At 41.3% G+C, this 19,793-nt stretch overlaps 1 protein-coding gene across 1 annotated transcript; it reads left to right on the top strand.

Moving 5' to 3' along the window:
* The first annotated feature begins 1,898 nt into the window (after window positions 1-1,898).
* Window positions 1,899-18,736, top strand: PDIA6 (protein disulfide isomerase family A member 6). The gene is made up of 13 exons (XM_060787754.2): window positions 1,899-2,073; window positions 7,745-7,886; window positions 8,816-8,873; window positions 10,026-10,152; window positions 10,746-10,852; window positions 11,884-12,020; window positions 12,801-12,915; window positions 13,239-13,379; window positions 14,273-14,357; window positions 14,473-14,545; window positions 15,292-15,450; window positions 15,683-15,779; window positions 18,239-18,736. The coding sequence occupies exons 1-13, from the start codon at window positions 1,914-1,916 to the stop codon at window positions 18,311-18,313; spliced, it is 1,476 nt and encodes a 491-aa protein (XP_060643737.2). The 5' UTR covers window positions 1,899-1,913; the 3' UTR covers window positions 18,314-18,736.
* Window positions 18,737-19,793: the final 1,057 nt, after the last annotated feature.

The raw sequence follows: 19,793 nt of genomic DNA on the forward strand, positions 1-19,793 counted from the left end.
TTAGGGTACGGTTTAGGGTTAGGGCAAGGATTAGGGTTTGGTTTAGGGTAACGGTTAGGGTAAGGGTTTGGGTGTTTTGATTAGGGTACAGTTTGGGGTTAGGGCAAGATTTAGGGTTTGGGTTAGGGTAAGGGTTTGGGTGTTTTGGTTAGGGTACGGGTTAGGTTTAGGTCAAGGTTTAGGGTTTAGGTAGCGGTTAGGAGTTACGGTTAGGGTACGGTTTAGGGGTAGGGTAATAGTTAGGGTAAGGGTTTGGGTGTTTTGGTTAGGGTACGTTTTAGGGTTAGGGTAAGGGTTAGTACAAGGTTCAGGGTTTGGGTAATGATTAGGGTAAGGGTTAGGGGTTACGGTTAGGCTATGGTTTAGGGTTAGGGTAAGGGCAAGGTTTAGGGTTTGGGTAACGGGTTATGGTTAGGGTACGGTTTAGGGTTAGGGCAAGGTTTAGGGTTTGAGTAACGGTTAGGGTAAGGGTTAGGGTTTGGATAAGGGGTTAGGCTTAGGGTCTTAGCTTCGCCTTGAAGCCTCAAAGAGTGATGAGAGGAGCAGCAGCAAAAGCCTCCCTCGTCCTTCTCCTCTGGGCTCTTCCTCCTCTTCCCCACAGCTTGGGTGCTTCCAAATGGAGTGGAGAAGGAGGAAGACCCTGGAGGAGGACAAGGAGGGCAGGCCTCGCTGCTGTGCCCCACGTAGTGCTTTTCTCGCAGCTCTTTGAGGCCTCGAATAATGACAAGAGGAGCACAGGGCAGCTGCCCCCGTCCCCTTCCTCTGTGCTTTTCTTCCTCCTCCTCTCCGGTCTCTTCCACCAGCGCCTCCAAACAGGGAGGAGGAGGGCATGCCGTGCTGCTGCTGCCCCACGTTGTGCTTTCCCCTCCACCCTTTGAAGAATCCACCACAACCTATATACAGAGGCGGCCCTAGGTAATTTTCAATGGTAAGCAAACAGTATTCCTCCCCCGCCCGCAACCAATCACTGATATATATTTTCTGTTTGTCGTGGGAGTTCTGTGTGCCATATTTGGTTCAATTCCATCACTGGTGGAGTTCAGAATGCTCTTTGATTGTAGGTGAACTATACATCCCAGTAACTACATATGTCAAGGTCTATTTTCCCTCAAGAGCGCCTCAAGAGCGTTCCTGGGCAAAATCAACTATACTGCAAATGCTTACTTTGCGTAATGGGTTGAGCCACCCCTGCCTACGTATCAGGTATTTCATAGCACTCTCCAGATTGTTTGTGAACTACATCTCTCCTAAATCACTGTCAATTTCTCCCAAACCTCTCCAGTATTTTCTGTTGGTCATGGGAGTTCTATATCCCAAATTTGGTTCAATTCCATTGTTGCTCTTTGATGGCAGGTGAACTATAACTCCAAGTAACTGTAACTCCCAAATGTCAGGGTCTATTTTCCCTAAACTCCACCAGTTTTCAAGTTTAGGCATAATGAGTATCCGTGCCAAGTTTGGTCAAGACCCATAGTTACTTGGGTTCTCAGTTCTCTCCGGATGTAGGTGAACTACATCTTCCCTAAATCACTGCCCAGTCCTCCCAAACTTCTCCAGTATTTTCTGTTGGTCACGTGAGTTCTCTTTGCCAAGTTTGGTCCAGATCTGTAATTTGTGGGGGTCTCAGTGGTCTGTGGAAGTCAGAGCATCCTGGGTGAAAGAAATGGGCACATCCGAAACAATTGTGAGAGAAAGGAAGGCATTCCAGCTTCCCAGACAGAGCGCGCTTAGGCCGCTCCAAACTACAACTCCCGGCATGCCACAGAACGTTGCCATGGAAGCTAAAGCAACCAGGAAGTAGTCAGCAACTCCAGCCCTGGCCCCGCCCCTTTTCTGCCTCTTTCTTCTACAGATGAATTGGCTCCTCCCTTTCCGAACCCCGGCGCCCGTGATCCGTCGGATTCCCATTGGTTATGCAAAGGAGGGAACGCCGAGAGGGCCAATCAGCGGCGGCCACGGCTGGGCTCGCGGAGGCATTTTGTGGGCCCTGTGGGTGGAAGAGAAGGGCAGAGCGGGAGGCTGCTGCTGAAAGGACAGAGATGGGCGCGTTAGGCCGGAGGGGTCTCTTCTTGGGTAAGGAAGGGAAGCGCCTGGAGAGCCAGGGCGGCCCTCGTGGAGAAGGGCTTCCGTGCATGGCAGGGATCAATGCATGCAGGGATCCAGGGATGTTGTGAGTGGGGGCAGTGGAGTGTTAAACATAGCTGTCTTGGTCTAGAATGAAAATGAGTGGGGCTGCATGTAATTTGGGGATCAAATGGGGAGTCAGGCAATGCCTTTAAGAGTGGATCCTTTTCAGTGAAGGATCTGGAGCATTTCCATTAGATGCTATGGGAAGCAAGAAGGAATTGCCTTTGGAGGGGAAGGGGGCTGGTCTAGGGTTGTTCAAATAAATTATAATCCGCTTTTTCCTTTGGAGGGGAAGGGGGCTGGTCTATGGTTGTTCAAAAATTATAATCCGCTTTTTTCCCATGTAGATCAGGGGTGCATCTACACTGCAGAATGAATACAGTTTGATACCACTTTACTCGCCATTGCTTAGTTTTACTAGTTTTACCCACACAGCTGAATAAAACCCCACATGATCTGCTTTGAACTGGGTTATGTGGGAGTGTGGACTCAGATAACCCAGCTCAAAGCAGATATGGTGAGATTGTCTGCCTTGATATTCTGGGTTATATGGTTGTGTGGAAGGGCCTTGAGTCTCCTCTGCCAAAGTGTACTGGTGCCTTCACCAAACTACAAATCCCTAGATTCCATAGCATTGGTCCATGATAGTTAAAATGGTTTCAAGCTGCTTTCATTCAATAATAATAATAATCATCATCATCATCTTTATTTATACCCCGCCACTATCTCCCCAATGGGGACTTGGGATGTCTAACATGAGGCCAAGCCCCCCAAAAATACAACAAAATAATATACAAAACAATAGAAAATTAAACACAACAAATACATAATACAACAAAATAAAATAGACAATGCAAAATAACGTAATAAAATCAATCACAAAGGGCGGGCCAAATGTGCAAGATAAAATGTTAAAACCCCGGCTGTATCCTTAGCCGAGTCTGGACAACTGGGGTCAAGAGCTCTCCTTCCAAGAACCCAAGTGAGACTCAGGCATCTTGGTTTGCTTCTGATATGATAAATAACCATCTCCACCACCATAATATCCAGATTATCTGCTTTGAGCTGCATTATATGGCAGTGTGGACTCATATAATCCTGTTCCTATCAGATAAATCTGGATTCAGAAATTGGATTATATGGCAGTGTAGATCCAGCTTGGGTGCCATGACATTAGGCGGCCAGTTGAAGCCATGTCTGACTCTTTTGTATCTGGTGCTTCACTGAGAAATCTTGCTTTATTCTGAGAAGGAGGAGAAAAGCAAGGGAGCTCCCACTTCCTCAGATCTTGTGATGAGAGGGCAGCATTGACTTTCTGCTAGATTCCAGGTCTGGGAACAGGAGCAAAAGGTGGAATTTCCTCTGTTGCCAAGAGAAGCTTCCTTTTGGAGCATCCAGGCATCTGTGATTACATATTTTTAAAAGGGTAGCGAATGCTGCTTTCAAGACTGCATCTGCACTGTAGAATTAATGCATTGTTGCATTACTTTTTACCACCAAGGCTTGATGATATGGATTACTAGGATTTGTACTTTGGTAAGACATCAGCACCCAAAGGGCCCTTCCACACAGCCATATAACCCAGTTTGAAGCAGATATGGGATTTTCTGCCTTGATAATCTGGGATATAGGGCTGTGTGGAAGGGCTCTGAGACTAGTACAAATTCCTTTCCAGGGTGTTCATGGATTCCATCAAGCCATTTTGTAGACTGAAATTGACATTGGGCACATCTACACTGTAGAATCAATGCAGTTTGGGGCTCTATTAATTGTCACGGCTTTCAATACTGTGTGTTTCTGGGAATTGTAGTTTTACAAGGTCTTTCATTTTCTCTGCCAAAAAAAACCCCTCATCAAACTTTATTTATTTATTATTTACAACACTTTTATCCCGCCCTTTTCAGCCTGAAGGCAACTCAGGGCGGCTTACAGACTGTCAGCAATTAGATGCTGAACACATATGAATACATCATTTAAAACAGGTTAAATCACATAATAATGCATATAAAAACAATTTTAAACTACAAAAACCAATGACTTCCAGGTTTAAATCCATGTAAATTTCAGGATTCCATAGCATGGAGCCCTGGTAGTTCAAGGGGTGTTAAACTGCATTTATTCTATATTGCAGATGCATTGGAAGTATGTCAGGGCAGTTCTCGCTTTTTTGTCACACATGGGTTGTGGGTAATCGTGACGTGTTAAAAGCAGTTTATGTACACTGAGTCATTGGAGTTTAGTTCCTGATAAGTATCCAGAAAAGAAAAAGGCCATTGTAACCAGTAGGCAAGAAGACATTATCAGTCCCTGGCAACTGGAATAAAATAAGCCACAAATTCTACATCATGTAGCTTGGAAGCACTGTATTAAAACATCCATTGCTTGTAATACGCCTATAATAAATCTTGGGGATCTGATTTTGGAACACTTCTAACAAAACTCTCAACTTCTGATACAGTAGTCTCTGCAGCTGGGGATATGTTTGTCGAAATAAATGATAAGTAAATTTTCTTAGTGGCCAGTCCCATTCATGACATAAACTCAGGATTCTATTCATGGGATCACTAACTATTAGTTTGAAGAGATGGTCAATCATTGGATTAGTTACTAGAATTTCAGCCTTATTTGGAGTGAATCTAGTCTGTGTACAAAACCCTGACTTAGGCTTTCACCAGAGGAACTGTTGGGGATTGTCCCTATTCCTCAGGACAACACCATCTTGGTGAGTGTGGCTACATCCAGGGACAGCATGAGGTCTGTCCAGTAGATTTTCTCCACCTAGATGCATCCACACTGTAGAATTAATGCAGTTTGGCACCATTTTAATTACCATGGTAGGAGTCCCCAGTGGCACAATACGTTAAACCCTTATGCTGGCAGGACTGAAGACCGGCAGGTCGGAGATTCGAATCCAAGGAGAGCGTGGATAAGCTCCCTCTGTCAGCTCCAGCTTGCCATGCGAGGACATGAGAGAAGCCTCCCACAAGGATGGTAAAACATCAAAACATCCAGGTGTCCCCTAGGCAATGTCCTTGCAGACAGCCAATTCATTCACACCAGAAGTGACTTGCAGTTTCTCAAGTCGCTCTTGACATGGGGCGGGGTGGCTGCCATGGTTGAGTGCTGTGAAATCCTGGGGTTTGTAGTTTGGCAATTCACCAGTCATCTTTGGTAGACAATGCAAAATGCATTATAAAACTACGACACCCAGGATTCCACAGTATTGAGCTGTGGCAATTAGTGTTGATCTACATTAATTCTGCAGTGTAGATGCACTCTTTGTCGGGGACCTGGCTTCTTTCCCTTTTGCTACTCCTGAAAAGGAATGTAGGAATGAAGAATGCCCAGATGGTGCTTAAGGGTATTCAGTTGAGCCCCTGCCTCTAATCTTGGCCATCTGTTTCCTATATAGGGAAAGTAGAGGAGGAACCAATGCTCTCCGTCAATGCCTTTAAATGCTGGGTGAGAATGTTGTTCAGATAAGAGACGAGAAGCCCTGCTGATACTTCCCATCATTACATGGAAATAACACAGGGATTTCTCTCCTGTCCCTCTTTGAGACATACTTGGGTTAGAGATTGTTCCTGTCTCTGTGACTTAGTCCATAAAATATTGAGTATTCCTTCATGGAACCGGCAGCCATGTGGTTTATCTTAAACTTGAATGAAAAAATACACCTATGTTTATTTATGACTAGTTTGGATTCTCAGCGTTGCCCAGGTTATTTGAAAAAGTCAATTTTTTACTTATACAAAATGCATAAGGTTGTGGGTGAACTACAGCTCGCATAATGCCAGGTTAACCTAAAAAAAAACTCCAGTAGTACTTAAAGTTTGTTATGTTGGGTAAGTTTGTTCTAGATGCATTATTGGTTGGGTTCAATATGCTGTCTGGCTGTAGAGTAAACTACAACTCCCACTATACTCCCTCTCCCCGTAATCAAATTTTGCCATATCAGGTTTGCCAAGTTCCATTGGTGTTTGGGTTCACAGTGCTCTCTGGATGTAGGTGAACATCAACTCTCCCAAATCGAGGCGAATTTTCCCCAAAGACTTCTAATATTTTTTGATTGTCATGGGGAAGCTATGTGCCAAGTTTGGCTCAATTCCATCTTTGTTGGAGTTTGGAGTGCTCATTGATTGCAGGCGAACTATAAATCCCAGTACCTACAATTCCAAAATGTCCAGGACAATTCCCTTTAAAAACCCACCAGTATTGAAATTTGGGCATATCAGATATGCATGCCAAGTTTGGTCCAGATCCATCATTGTTTGGGTTCATGGTGTGCTCTGGATGTAGGTGAACTACAATTATAAATCCCTCCAAAGACCTCCGGTAATTTGTGTTGATCATGGAGGTTCTGTTTGCCAAGTTAGTTCCAGGTCCATCGCTGGTGGAGTTCAGAGTGCTCTTGGATTGCAGGTGAACTATACATCCCAGTACTTATAACTCCTATAAATCATGGTGAATTCTCCCCAAACCTCTCTAGTATGTTCAGTTGCTGATCAATTCCTCTGTTTGCTTTGTGCCATAGGAAAGGGTTAAGGGAGAGGCAGTAGGTGGGGTCATGCAAATTCCACACCAGTGGAGAGAGTAAGAAGCACTGGGATGTCTGTGGTGGAAGAAACACATAAAACTTAGGATGAAATTGTCCCAATATGAAAGCCTTCACTTGGGGTGGTGGGCAGTATGGTGTTTGTGAAGGACATTGGTAGGGTTCTTCTACATGTTCATGGCTCTCTCTATAACCTGCAATGTCGTTGGAGGGAGGGCCTTTTGTGTCTCACGAGTTAATGGGAGCTATAGCTGTTTGTGGAGGCAGGAGCGTGTCTCTGTAAATTGATACCCCAGCCACACACACATACATATTTTCACTTTTATTATGTGTGTAGACAATAGGCATGCACACACTCTCCACAAAATTGCAGTTTGGTAGTGGTTGACCTTATATTGTCAGCTCTGGTTGGGTTGTAGGCATTTACAGAAGAGCTGGACCTACAAGGTAAATCTTTTGTGACATAGTTGCCTCCAGAATTTCGAACAAGATTTCTGATTTTTCAGCCACCTGCCAAGTATAGTTTTCTTTTGCAAACAAAAAACATAGGGTAGAAATGTCTTTAAAAAGTACAGTCTGTTGGTGCTCCCTATTCACAGGGTTTAGGAACATAGCAACTCTGCAGAAGTGGGGGGAAAGCATGAATAATTGTAGTACATACATGGGTGTGTCAAAAATACATTAAAGATTCCTTCAGTCATATCTGCTCCTGCCACCAGGACACACTGGACTGCATTGACTATCATAACACCACAAACTCAGGCTGGAAGAGGTTGAAATCTGGATGTTGCTTTGATGAAGGGGGGGGGGGGGTCTTTGGAGAAAAGGGTATCAAACTAGATGTTTCCCCTGAAATCTGGTATAATATTTCTAGGTGAGAACCTGCTAGCACTTGTACTTACGATAGTATTTCTAGTCAGGTGGGGAACCTCTTAGCACATAATTAGGTTTCTCCTCTGTCCCCTTATTTTTGTTTTCAGCAGGCATGGATTCTCTTGGCAACAAATATGCCTAATCAGTTGATTGAATTTTGATGTATCTTTTTCGCCTTCTCTTTTCCAGGAACTGTAAGCTGCACACTCTTTTTGGCTGTCAACAGCTTGTATTCTTCCAGTGATGATGTTATAGAACTAACACCAACAAATTTCAACAGAGAAGTTGTTCAGAGTGACAGCTTATGGCTGGTGGAATTCTATGCTCCATGGTATGTTGTAATTGAATCATGTGTTTTGGGAAATGATGACCATGGATGTTCTGTTTACCACCTTTTCTGCATATAGTTGGTCTCATATGGCTTCTTGCCCCAGAATATCTGGCTAAAACCATTGCAGTTGTCATAGATCTAGTCAGGTTCATGTGTATGTAGCACAGCTTAGAAAAAATTCTTGGTGAGGAAGATAGATATGTCTTGGAAACAATAGAAACAACAAATGTTCTGGTGTGATTTTCAGTACTAAGAATTGGACTGCAGTCTATGCCTATGTGTGTGAATATATGCATTCAAGTTACAGTCAATAAAACTGCCCAACTCTGATTAAGTCATTATTCTAACCTTCTTCAATATAAAGGTGTTATATATCCTTCCAATAATAATGAGTAAAATAATAAATGTAATAATACTAATAAATAGAGTAAAATAATATAAATGTAATAAAATAATAATAACAGAGTAAAATAATAAATAACCTGACTCAAGTATAAGGCAACGGGCTTTTTCAGTCTAAAAAAGGGCTGAAAACTTGGCTTATACTCGGGTATATACGGTACTCAGATGTGGTTTTGCGAGTTACTTCTATGCATCTATTGAGAAGTAGAAGGATTCCTTTAGGGTCTCTGCCTTTTCAGGATGTGGTCCCTCCCTCAATTTGGTACTCCTTTCAGTTTGTTCTACTTGTCTGAGATATACCAGCAATGGATATGGAGTACAATTAGTGTTCCTTAGACTTTTCTTCATTATTTGTTGTACAACTTAATGGTGTCTTCCACTGCATGATCTTTAGAAAATGCAAAAAGTTGGCAGTACAAGCACAAGGGCATGAGGTATTTAGATTTGCATTGGGTGGGTGGAGTTATTGGTTGGTCGGAATGAACTGTGTTTCTAAATTTTTCCTTATGCTCCTCTTTCCCCACAAGGTGTGGTCACTGCCAGAGGTTGACACCTGAATGGAAGAAAGCTGCCACAGCTCTGAAAGTGAGTAATATACGAGAAACGCGTCTTTATATTGAGTCACAACATTATGCATCTAGCTCAACTGTTGTTCCTATTGATTACATGTGGCACTCCAGGGTTTGAGACAGGTGTCTTCCTCAAACCTACCTGGAGATGCTGAGGATTGAACCCAGCACTTTCACATGGAAAGTATGTGCCTACACTCCTTATTTGGTGATTCGAAGGTTACAGTCAACTTGCCTCCTTTTTTGTCTTTATTAGCTAACAAAACATTGTATGATCTGTGTTGAATCTTTGGAGTAAATTGCATTGAATAGACCACCTCAACTCTAGTTTCTGATCCAGAACATATGCCATCCAGTAGCCGCCATCTGCTCACCCACAGAAAACCATATTTAAAAATCTAGAGCTGATGTGGTCTATCCAATGCAGTTTTCTGAATCAGCATCCCAAATAACCAAACCAATGTCCCAGCTACAAAACATGAGTACATTGTTTAAAAAGCTCCAGACATACTCTCCCCACATGCAAACTTAATTGATTGATGAATTGTATGCTTTTTATCTGATTTTGTCAAAATTCTTTTGTTAGATGACACCCAGTCACAGCACATCCTTATTGCATGTCATTACAAAGTATCATGTCAAATAGGTTAGGCTGAAAGAGGGGTGGGAAGCTGTGTGGAAAGGCAGGACACATAAAGAAATGTTAATTTCTAGGAAATACATTGAGCTTGGTAGCCCACTTAGATTACTTCTCTGCTGATGAATCAGTCATTGATCTAATTGATCTTGACAAATGTAGTGGCCTAGTAACAATTTTAACCGACCAATAGTAGTGAAAAAAGCACATGCCTGGAAAGTCCTCTGATTACAGCAAATTTAGCAAGTTAAATGCAATCACGTCTATAAGTTCTTGGGAGTTGGTTGTCACAGTAGAGAATTTTCTTGGGTTGATATAAACAATCTTTGTTCTTCATTCCCCTTCCTAGTTAGAATTACTTCACTATGAATGAGAAGTAATATTCAGGAGAAGAAGAAAAATATTGATATCTAAGTCAAATAAAGTCCTGAAATCAGGAAAAAAGTGTTTCTCTCTCTCCCATTTTAGCTTGTTTGTTTCTTTTTAAAATACACTAATTCTACTTTATGTGCATATATTCCTTTATTTTAGGGTGTTGTGAAAATTGGAGCTGTTGATGCCGATAAACATCAATCCCTAGGTGGCCAGTATGGCGTCAAGGGGTTTCCCACTATCAAGATATTTGGTGCCAATAAGAACAAAGCAGAAGATTATCAAGGTAGTTTTTTAAGTAGTGCAGTTGTATATCAATGACAAAAAGGGCTTCAATCCACAGAAGCTCATGTTATAATCAATATAAGATGCCACAGCATTTTCCCTTGGTTTTCCAGCAATAGACTGACTTCACTTCCACTTAGGAATGTAATATTGTTTAGCTTTATGTACTTAGTAGAGAACAACAGCTTAAGAGTCTCATCTTTTTACAAAATATGGCCTGGCAAATTAGGAGAAGCAATTATGGTTGTATTAAGATTATTTTAAGTGCTGTCCTTTTCCTCGGAGGTGAATTGGAACATCTCAAGACCAGTCACACATTCCCAGGTTTTAGAGTGTTTCAGGTGGAGCAAAAAACATAGTGATAAAATCCTCTGTCCCTCCTCAGGCAGAGAGTTCCTGCTCCCCTGGATAAAATTACACTTAAAAATACGTCATTGAAACCAATTGTGTTTAGAAGTTTAACTTCACCATTCAGGTGAAAGAAGCATGGGGATTCTCTTCTCTCCTTTCAACTAATCACTGAAAAATGTAGCTAGCTACCTGTGGGTGCCTTGATGTTGCTGTTGACCATTTTGTCGTTTTTCTTTGACTCAGGGGCCAGAACAAGTGATGCTATTGTTGATGCTGCTTTAAGTGCTCTCCGGTCACTAGTCAAAGATCGCCTTGGGGGCAGAGGAGGTGGCTATAGCTCTGGAAAACAGGTATGTCTAGGAACTAATAACATCTTGTCTGTTTCAAAGGCCAACTCTTCATACGCACACTTTCTAGACAAGAGCTTCTTGTCAGAAAATTACCCTTTGGATTACAACGCCCACTTTCTAGGAGTTGTAGCCCCTCAGCTGTGGAACTCCCTCCCTAGTGACAACAGGCAGGCCCCATCTTTTCTGGTCTTCAGAAAAAAGCTAAAGACCTGGCTTTGTATGCAAGCATTTGGAGAATAAGATTTTATGGATTTTGACAAGGATTATGGATGAATGGAAAAAAGCATTTTATGTTTTTAATCTGTTCTTATTGCTCCGTATGTTTGTTTATGTGTTTTAAACACTTTATAGTTGATGGGGTCTGTTTTTATTGTTACGTTACATACAACATTGAATTTTGCTGGATTTGTAAGCCCCCTTGAGTCCCCTTTGGAGTGAGAAAGGTAGGGTATAAATGAAACAAATAAATAAATATTTATTTAATAAATATTTAATAAATCTTGGGACAGTATTTTCCAGTGGAGGTTAATAATATTCAGTTTTTGGAATTTAAGTGATGGATTTTAAGGTGGAGTTTTCATTATTGAAGACATATGTAAGTAGAAATATGTAGTAGAATAATACTCCCAGTCCTTCACATTTGCAGGTTTGATTAAAATGTAACTAGGAATCTCTAGATCCTCCAATATGATTTTGTGGTCAGCTTCCACTGGAAATTGACATAGCTGTACTGTAGTACCTAGAAATTCCTTGAGACATGTCTTCTCAAGGAACAAAAATATCATTCTTTTACTAAATCATAGTTATTCACTTTCATGGAAGTCCTATGTCCCTACCCCTGGCAAATATGGATAACTTACTGAACTTTGAGATCCAAAGGGAAAACCGTGGGTTTTGTTTGTTTGTTTTTGTTTATTTTGCTTTTTGTTTTTTTGCGGCCAACAACCAGAGCTCATTGTGTAATGTTGGATGTGATTTAAGCATATTCTAAATGCATTTCGGGTGCTTTTTCTGTGTGTTTCAAACTACAGAGCAGCCGTGAAAGTGGAGGCTCAGGGAAAAAGGATGTGATTGAACTGACAGATGACACTTTTGATAAGAATGTCCTGGACAGCAGTGATGTTTGGCTGGTAGAGTTTTATGCTCCTTGGTGTGGGCATTGCAAAAAGTAAGTAAGATCATCAGCAAAAAAAAAAATGAATTTTACATAAGCTGAATCTGATTTTGACCTTGAATTTTCATTTTGCATGTAGAATATAAATAGTGCTTTTTTCTGCTAGTTTGATGATAAATTAGATTGATGGCATGGTATGAGGATCCTAACAGAGCAGTCCTAAGTATGTTAGATTTATAAGCTTCCTTTATAATAAGAGCTGTTTGAGAGTGGAATATCCTGCTTTGGAGTGTGATGGGATCTCACTCTCTGAAGGTTTTTAAAGCAGAGGCTGGATTGCCATCTATTGGGAGTGCTTTGATTCCTACATGGCAGAATGAGGTGTTGGGCGAGTGGGCTTATTAACAAGACCCTCTCCATAAGTGTACAGCAAAGTAACTTATTAGCAAAGTATGACCTAGCACCAGTATCCCAAAGTGATAAAAAGAACAAAAACACACAGATCAATGTTATCTCTTCCATAGGAGGTAAAATAATATGGTTGCGCTATTTGCAATAACAATGACACAAATAAACTTCAACCTTCACGCTGGAGCTTCACACATGAGGCTTTTTCATAATGAGAGGTCTCTTCCAGCTCTGATCAGTCCCAACTATTTTTTTATTATTTAACTCTGCCCTGCACATTGAAAATAGCTGTCCTTCTTCCGCATGTTTCTGGCTTGAAGAAAAGTTGTTTTGTTTCAGTTCTCACCTAACTATTATCATTTACCAGTGATTTATGAAAAGAAAAAAGACCCTCGTGTTCTCACAGATAACCATTCCTTCCCACAGTTTAGAGCCAGAATGGGCAGCAGCTGCAACAGAAGTGAAAGAGCAAACCAACGGGAAGGTGAAATTGGCAGCTGTAGATGCCACAGTGAACCAGGTGTTAGCCAGTCGATATGGGGTGAGTGGGCGCTGCAAGCCGCATCAGTATTCTGTCATGATCTATAATATATTTTTTCCACATTTGACTTAATTATTTTAAGGATAAAATAAAACAAATGCTGTGTCAGTGCACAACCAGTTTTCATGTACTGGGTCAGAAGTCCTCCAAACATAAGCATATGTATTAGTTCAGATTTTTATATGTGATCCTCCTCTCATTTAAAAGAGTTGGATTATGTAAAAGTAAACTTTCTACAGTGCTCCTGAAATCTGTCTACTATTTCATGGCTGTGGCTTCTGACCTCTCCCTGTGGTTTCTTACTGTGTGCCCTCTGATTCCAGATCCGTGGGTTCCCCACCATAAAGATCTTCCAGAAGGGAGAAGACCCCATTGATTATGATGGCGGGAGGACAAAAACAGATATTGTTGCTCGTGCCGTGGACTTGTTCTCAGAGAATGCGCCGCCGCCTGAACTCTTGGAGGTAATGTTTGTCCAATTTTTTAAAAAGCCCTTCCTAGGTCACATTTTAGCATTTATAAGTAGAACCTGCAAAAAATGTTTATAGTGTGAAATGTTCCTCTTCGGCCTGTAATGCTTTTGTTCAAGTTACACATTGTTGGGCAAGTCTTAACAAAAGACCCTCCTCATAAATGTACAGCAGGGTGACTTATTAGCAGCAGTGTGACCCAGCACCAGTGGCCCCAAGTGATAAAAAGAACAAAACAGACCAGTGTTACCCCTTCCATTGGAGGCTTTTCTTTATAGCAAAATAATATGGTTGCCCTATTTAAAACAACAAGGTTTCCATGACACAAATAAAAAACACTTAGTAGCTTTACACACCGCAGCCTTCACACTGGAGCTTTCTCACATGAGGCTTCTCTCACACCGAAATTACACAGGAGCTTCACATAGTAGCTTTACACACGAGGCCTTTAACCTGGGACTTCTTTCACCAAAGCTTCTCACACCAGAGGTTTACCTCACACTCCTCAGGACAACACTAGCTTTGGACCACTGACTCTTAATAGGCTTCGGCCTACAACTCTTTCAGTGCTTGACTCACAATTTTGTAATAAAAATTGCTGAGTTAATTTTTAGTATTTCTGACAACACCTTCCATTCGCAATCCCATTCCCTGCTATGTTTTGTGACCCTTGATCCTGCCCAGTCTTGATGGGAATTGCACTCCCATTTTTGTGTCTGCAAAGCCTGCAGTTTCCCAGTTTATGATGTTGACTTTCTTTTCGTTTCTCAGCCCCATTTTGGTTATGTATTTGTCCATAGGTTATGTATATGTACATAGTCACCACCAACAATAGCCTGTGCTTGCTCCCCATTGGGACTGATCGTACATTTTTTTCACTCTTTCAGATTATTAATGAAGATGTTTTGAAGCAAACCTGTGATGCTCACCAGCTGTGTATCATTTCTGTCTTGCCCCATATTCTTGATACAGGTAAACAAGAAAAAGCATAGAATTCCCCCCCCCCCCCTTTTGTTGCATAGCCATAGTGTTGTGAATATTCATGGCGATTGTAATGTCCTCTCCTGTGGTCTCTTGTCTCAACTAGGAGCTGCAGGAAGAAATTCCTACTTAGAAGTCATGTTGAAATTGGCTGACAAGTACAAAAAGAAGATGTGGGGGTAAGCACAAGTTAGTTATTCCACAAAACAACAAAAAGCATGGCTTAGAGAAGCAATGCGTAACTATTCAGTGATGCATATTTTTGGGTGATGCCATTTATGTTGTGCGGAATTGCTGCTGAGTTGAAACTAAGAGCGTTCTTTTAAAAATGCAACACCTCAGTGAAGATTTAACTCCAGCTTGGCTTTTAATCAAGACTATAGTCTAAGGCCTCTTCTACACTGCCATATAAAATCAAGATTATCTGCTTTAAACTGTATTATATGGCAATGTAAACTCATATAATCCGGTTCAAAGCAGATAAAAGGTAAAGGTTTCCCCTTGACATTAAGTCTAGTTGAGTCTGTCTCTGGGGGATGGTGATCATCTCCATGTCTAAGAGTTGGCGTTGTGGCCAGCAGGACTGCATGGAACGCTGTTACCTTCCTTCCAGAATGGTACCTATTGATCCACTCACATTTGCATGTTTTTGAACTGCTAGTTTAACAGAAGCTGGGCCTAACAGTGGAAGCTCACCCTGCTCCCCAGATTTGAACTGCTGACCTTTCCAAGTCCAACATCTCCATGGTTTAACCTGCTGTGCCACCAGGGGGCTCTATAATGTAGATTATCTGTGGATTATCTCCTTTGATAAATCTGAATTATATGGCAGTGTAGAAGGGGCCCAAGACAGGTGGGAATTGTGTGACTTTCTAAATATTGTTGAACTTCAGCTACTTCATTTTGGTTTGGTTTTGTTTCCAAGGTGGCTTTGGACGGAGGCTGGAGCTCAGTCGGATCTTGAAAATTCCTTAGGAATCGGAGGCTTTGGATACCCAGCCATGGCAGCAGTGAATGCTCGAAAGATGAAATTTGCATTGCTAAAAGGATCTTTCAGTGAACAAGGGATTAATGAATTCCTCAGGTTAGAACTATTTGCCTTTGTTTGCTCCTTTGTCAGTACTTAAATTGCTTCTACACATAAAATTATTGTTGTTCCTTGATTTTGACATTGTGTTAGTGCTTGTATACTTTGCACATGCTGAATGCTTCCTTTTTAACATATGAGCAAGCAGCCTGTATCTTGCCAGATAGTGAAAATATTATGATGTCTGGACATTATATATTCTAAGGCGCTTGGTCTCTTCTCCTTTCAGGGAACTCTCTGTTGGCCGAGGATCAACAGCACCAGTAGGAGGAGGGGGCTTTTCAAAGATCAACACTGTAGAGCCTTGGGATGGAAAAGATGGGGAGGTAAGAGGCACTGTTTTGGTCCCTGGGTGTTCTCTGTGTTTCATTTGATCTCTTGTTCAGAGTCTCTTTAGAAACCTGTTTTCGAATTCCCTTCCTGCTTTATCACTAGTGATCCAGCTACTTCTTGTTTTTAAAAACACAAGACTTGGAAAAAAATTCTGCTTCTTTTTGTAGGCTCTATTTAAAATCTTGATTCTTAATCTTTCTCGGCTAGAATATTGCCATATCTGCCTTTTCTGTTTAGCATATCTGCAAAAAAGCTAAACTTAGGCTGTGTGTCTGTTTTCTAACTTCTTTCTCTCCACCTAAAATTATATTAAGTCTAAGTATATTTTGTCATCTTTTTCCTCTTAGTCAAAGCTCTTCTGATTCCTTTTATTTTACTTTATTGTGTCTGCAAATATATCCCTCAAACTTTGCTTATAGATTTTTTTTTTCATAATCCTCTTTAGATCTCTTTTAAAATAACTTCCCATGTTTTTCATGGTGTTGCGATTCTATAAATCCTGATTGGGCAGGGGGCAAAACTGTACTTAAAACAGCAGAATTTAATACAGTTAATAATTCAGTACAAATTATCAAGTGTTCTCATTGGTGTCTTATAAGTTGTTATGCCCAAACAGTGTTAGAGTGCTTAACTTGGAAGGCTCTGAACAGACTGCGCTCTTGGCACCATGAGATGCAGAATCAACCGTAAGACATGGGGCTACAAAGTGGAGTCCACGACATGTGAGTGTGGAGCAGAGCAAACCAGAATCCACCTATTACAATGCAGACTGAGTCCTGCCACATGCACAATGGAGGACTTTCTTATAGCAACATCAGAGGCACTCCAAGTGGCCAGCTATTTATTTATTTACCATATTTTATACCGCCTTTCTCAGTCCAAAGGTGACTCAAGGCGCTTTACAGTCGGCAACAATTCAATGCTACTGGTCAAAAGGCATTTAGTATAATGCCAAGTTTTTAACTTTGTGTTTTTTTAAATACATTACAACTGTACCCTCGGTTCGCTTCTGATACGATAAATACTTCCATGGCTCAATGCTATGTGTGCTGTGGCACCCAAGCTGCTTTAAAGGTCTTTAGTGCTAATGTGTCTTAGCTTTCTATCAGTTTGGGAGGTGGTGGTTTGCCTTCCTGTTTGAGCAAGGAACCCCACAGAATCCATGTCCATTTTTTTGCTTTAAAGGAATGGTAACAATTTATTAATTGGCCTTGGGTCTATCCCCACCAAGGCACTATCTTGATTTCCTCACAACAAAGTCCATACTTAAAGTTTGAAGGGTAACTGGTTCTTGAAGTGATTCTGGAGACAAAAGACAAATGAAAAATTTCCTTGCTCACTTTCTCTGGTAAAGGAGCCTCTGGGACACATAATGCCCAAGGTGATCAGGCCTCTCCTATTGAAGCCTGGCACCTTGCTGAAGGCACTGGAAACTCCACAGGTTGTCACTGACCAGTGGTAGATCAGTATAGTCCAATGAGTTCCCAGAATAGTGGTGGTTGGTATTGGCCTGCAAGCCTGGATCTTGCTGTGACCAACTATAGACTCGTCTTGCACCCAAGATTCCCTAGTGGTAATAATTCTGATCTAAAATGGATTCCCTTTCCCCAGTCAAAGGGGCGCGCCAAGTGACTGCTCCAAACCAGAAAGGGTTTCCTTAAGCTCCACCCTCATAAAGCTAATAGAAAAATGGCTACTCTCAAGCTGTGGGAGAAACAGCCTAACAGGATTGTCTGCGCGCCCCATCTCTACCTGAAAACTTATCCCAGTTATATCCTACCTTGTCCATGCCCAGTATTATTTTTTAAATTTTAAATTATTATATTAGGCCCAGCCATAGGTTTTAAATGCTTGTTGTTATTGTTACTATTTATTGTTTACTTTTGTTTATGAGATTTATTTTAACTGTTGTATTGATCGTTTTCTTACTGCTTTTCCTGTTGATGTGCTTTGGGCTCGGCCTCATGTAAGCCGCACCGAGTCCCTTGGGGAGATGGTAGCGGGGTATAAAGTATTATTATTATTATTATTATTATTATTATTATTACTATTACTATTAAATGAGCTGGGATCTATACAGTTCCATCAAGCTATGGAATCCTAGGATTTTTAACCCTAACACTGCCTTTATCCTTTTCTGCCAAACAGTGCCGGTGGCTCACCCAACTATAAATTTCATGATTCCATAGTATTGAGCCATTGCAGTTCAAGTGGCATCAAAGTGCATTAATTCTAGTGTGTGGATGCACTCTAAAAGACAATTTGTAAGTTAGCTTTTCAGATGAAATTTATCCATGACAACCACTTAGCAAGTTCTGGTTTGTTTTTGTTTGTGAGTGTGTGTGTCGTGTGAACTTTTAAGCTCCCTGTTCAAAGAGATGTATAAAAGAAATGTGTTGCTGTATCCAAAGGCAAACCTGCTGAATCCATATTTGTTTTCATTACCTCCTAGCTGCCAGCTGAAGAAGACATTGATCTCAGTGATGTAGATCTGGATGACTGGGATAATGAGAAGGATGAATTGTGAGACCATGAAGACATTGGGTTCCTTGAGAGACTTTGAATAGTCATTTGACTGAACTTTGCTTTGCAGCAGAGGGATGTACCAGGGGTCTTTTTTTGCTGAGACAGAATATGAGTCAGCTGTTGAGAATGCTGTTAACAGTGTGCCTCTCAAGAAAAAAAAATCTCAAAAATTCTGTGAATTATTTTTTGTATCAAGTAAAATCGATTGTATTCTGTGCAACAGATACCTTGAGGATGACACTGACCTTTCATTGAAATACTCCCATCCTGTATAAACTCGTCCAGCTGGTATGTGGTGGTTGGCGGTGACTCGAGACTTTTATTGTCATTAGTTTGAACATGTGACCTTCCCCTCCTCCCCCCCCCCCAAAGTGCTAGTTGCTCTAGCCTTCATTTCAATGAAAGAATAAAACTATTTTTGACACACCTTGTCAGTGTTGTATAATATTGAAACAGATCCATGTTTTCACAAAGCAGGGAAAATTATTTTATAAGGGGTAACTATGAAGCCCCCTGGTGGTGCAGCAAGTTAAACTGCTGAGCTGCTGAACTTGCTGACTGAAAGGTTGGCTGTTTGAATTTGCGGAGCAGGGCGAGCTCCCACTGTTAGTCCCAGCTTTTGCCAATCTAGCAGATCAAAAATATATAATTGTGAGTAGATCAATAGGTACCACTCCAGTGGGAAGGTAATGGCGCTACATGCAGTCATGCTGACCTCGTGACCTTGGAGGTGTCTATGGCTCTTCAGCTTAGAAATGGAAATAAGTACCACCCCCCAGAGTTGGACATGACTAGTTAATGTCAGGGGAAAATCTTTACCATGTAGTTTCTTTATTGGCAAAGATACTTTTCTATATTGTAGCCTTTTGGAACCAGTGGGCCTTTCAGAAACAAAACATGACTTGCAGGTATACTCCTTACATGAATGTTAATCCTTGAGAATGATTTTTTTTCTAGGAATCAGAAGGCAGTGTGATTGATCTGGGAAATGAAAGACAGATTTACCAAGAAGGATCATCTTTGGATGGAAGGAAAAGTTGGATTTGTTCATCCTGCATGCTAACCATAGTGAATTGCTCCTTGTATCACTTTGAGAATGAGAGATTGGACTTACCATGAAGGATGGCAGGAGGGTTGGTTTGCAGGATGAACCAATTAGTGCTGAATTGCTCCTATCAATCCATGAATAGATTGATCTGATCTTTATGTCCCTGCATGATTGCAGGGAAGGCTTCTAGTATGATTCCTTTCCTCTGTTGAAGACTATTCCTAAACTATAGACCAGTAGTTCCCAACCTTTTTTTTTTTTTTTTACCAGGGACCACTTTGACCAGGTACCACCCTCCAACATTACTACCGAAAGGGTTATGAATCTGTTTTTGGTCAACTTTAGATTTGGGTTGGTTATTTGGGGTGCTGATTAAGAAAATGACATTGAATGGACCACATCAGCTCTAGCTTCTGTTACAGAACATATGCCA

The sequence above is a fragment of the Anolis sagrei genome, chromosome 1, assembly GCF_037176765.1.
Source record: "Anolis sagrei isolate rAnoSag1 chromosome 1, rAnoSag1.mat, whole genome shotgun sequence".
In the NCBI taxonomy this organism is placed as follows: domain Eukaryota; kingdom Metazoa; phylum Chordata; class Lepidosauria; order Squamata; family Dactyloidae; genus Anolis; species Anolis sagrei.

Bases quoted from the DNA above. Each gene is read 5' to 3' on its own strand.
- PDIA6 (XM_060787754.2), top strand. From the start codon at position 1,914: ATGCAAAGGAGGGAACGCCGAGAGGGCCAATCAGCGGCGGCCACGGCT. The intron at 10,853-11,883 runs GTATGTCTAGGA...TTCAAACTACAG, and splicing joins GCTATAGCTCTGGAAAACAG to AGCAGCCGTGAAAGTGGAGG. The intron at 14,358-14,472 runs GTAAACAAGAAA...TGTCTCAACTAG, and splicing joins GCCCCATATTCTTGATACAG to GAGCTGCAGGAAGAAATTCC.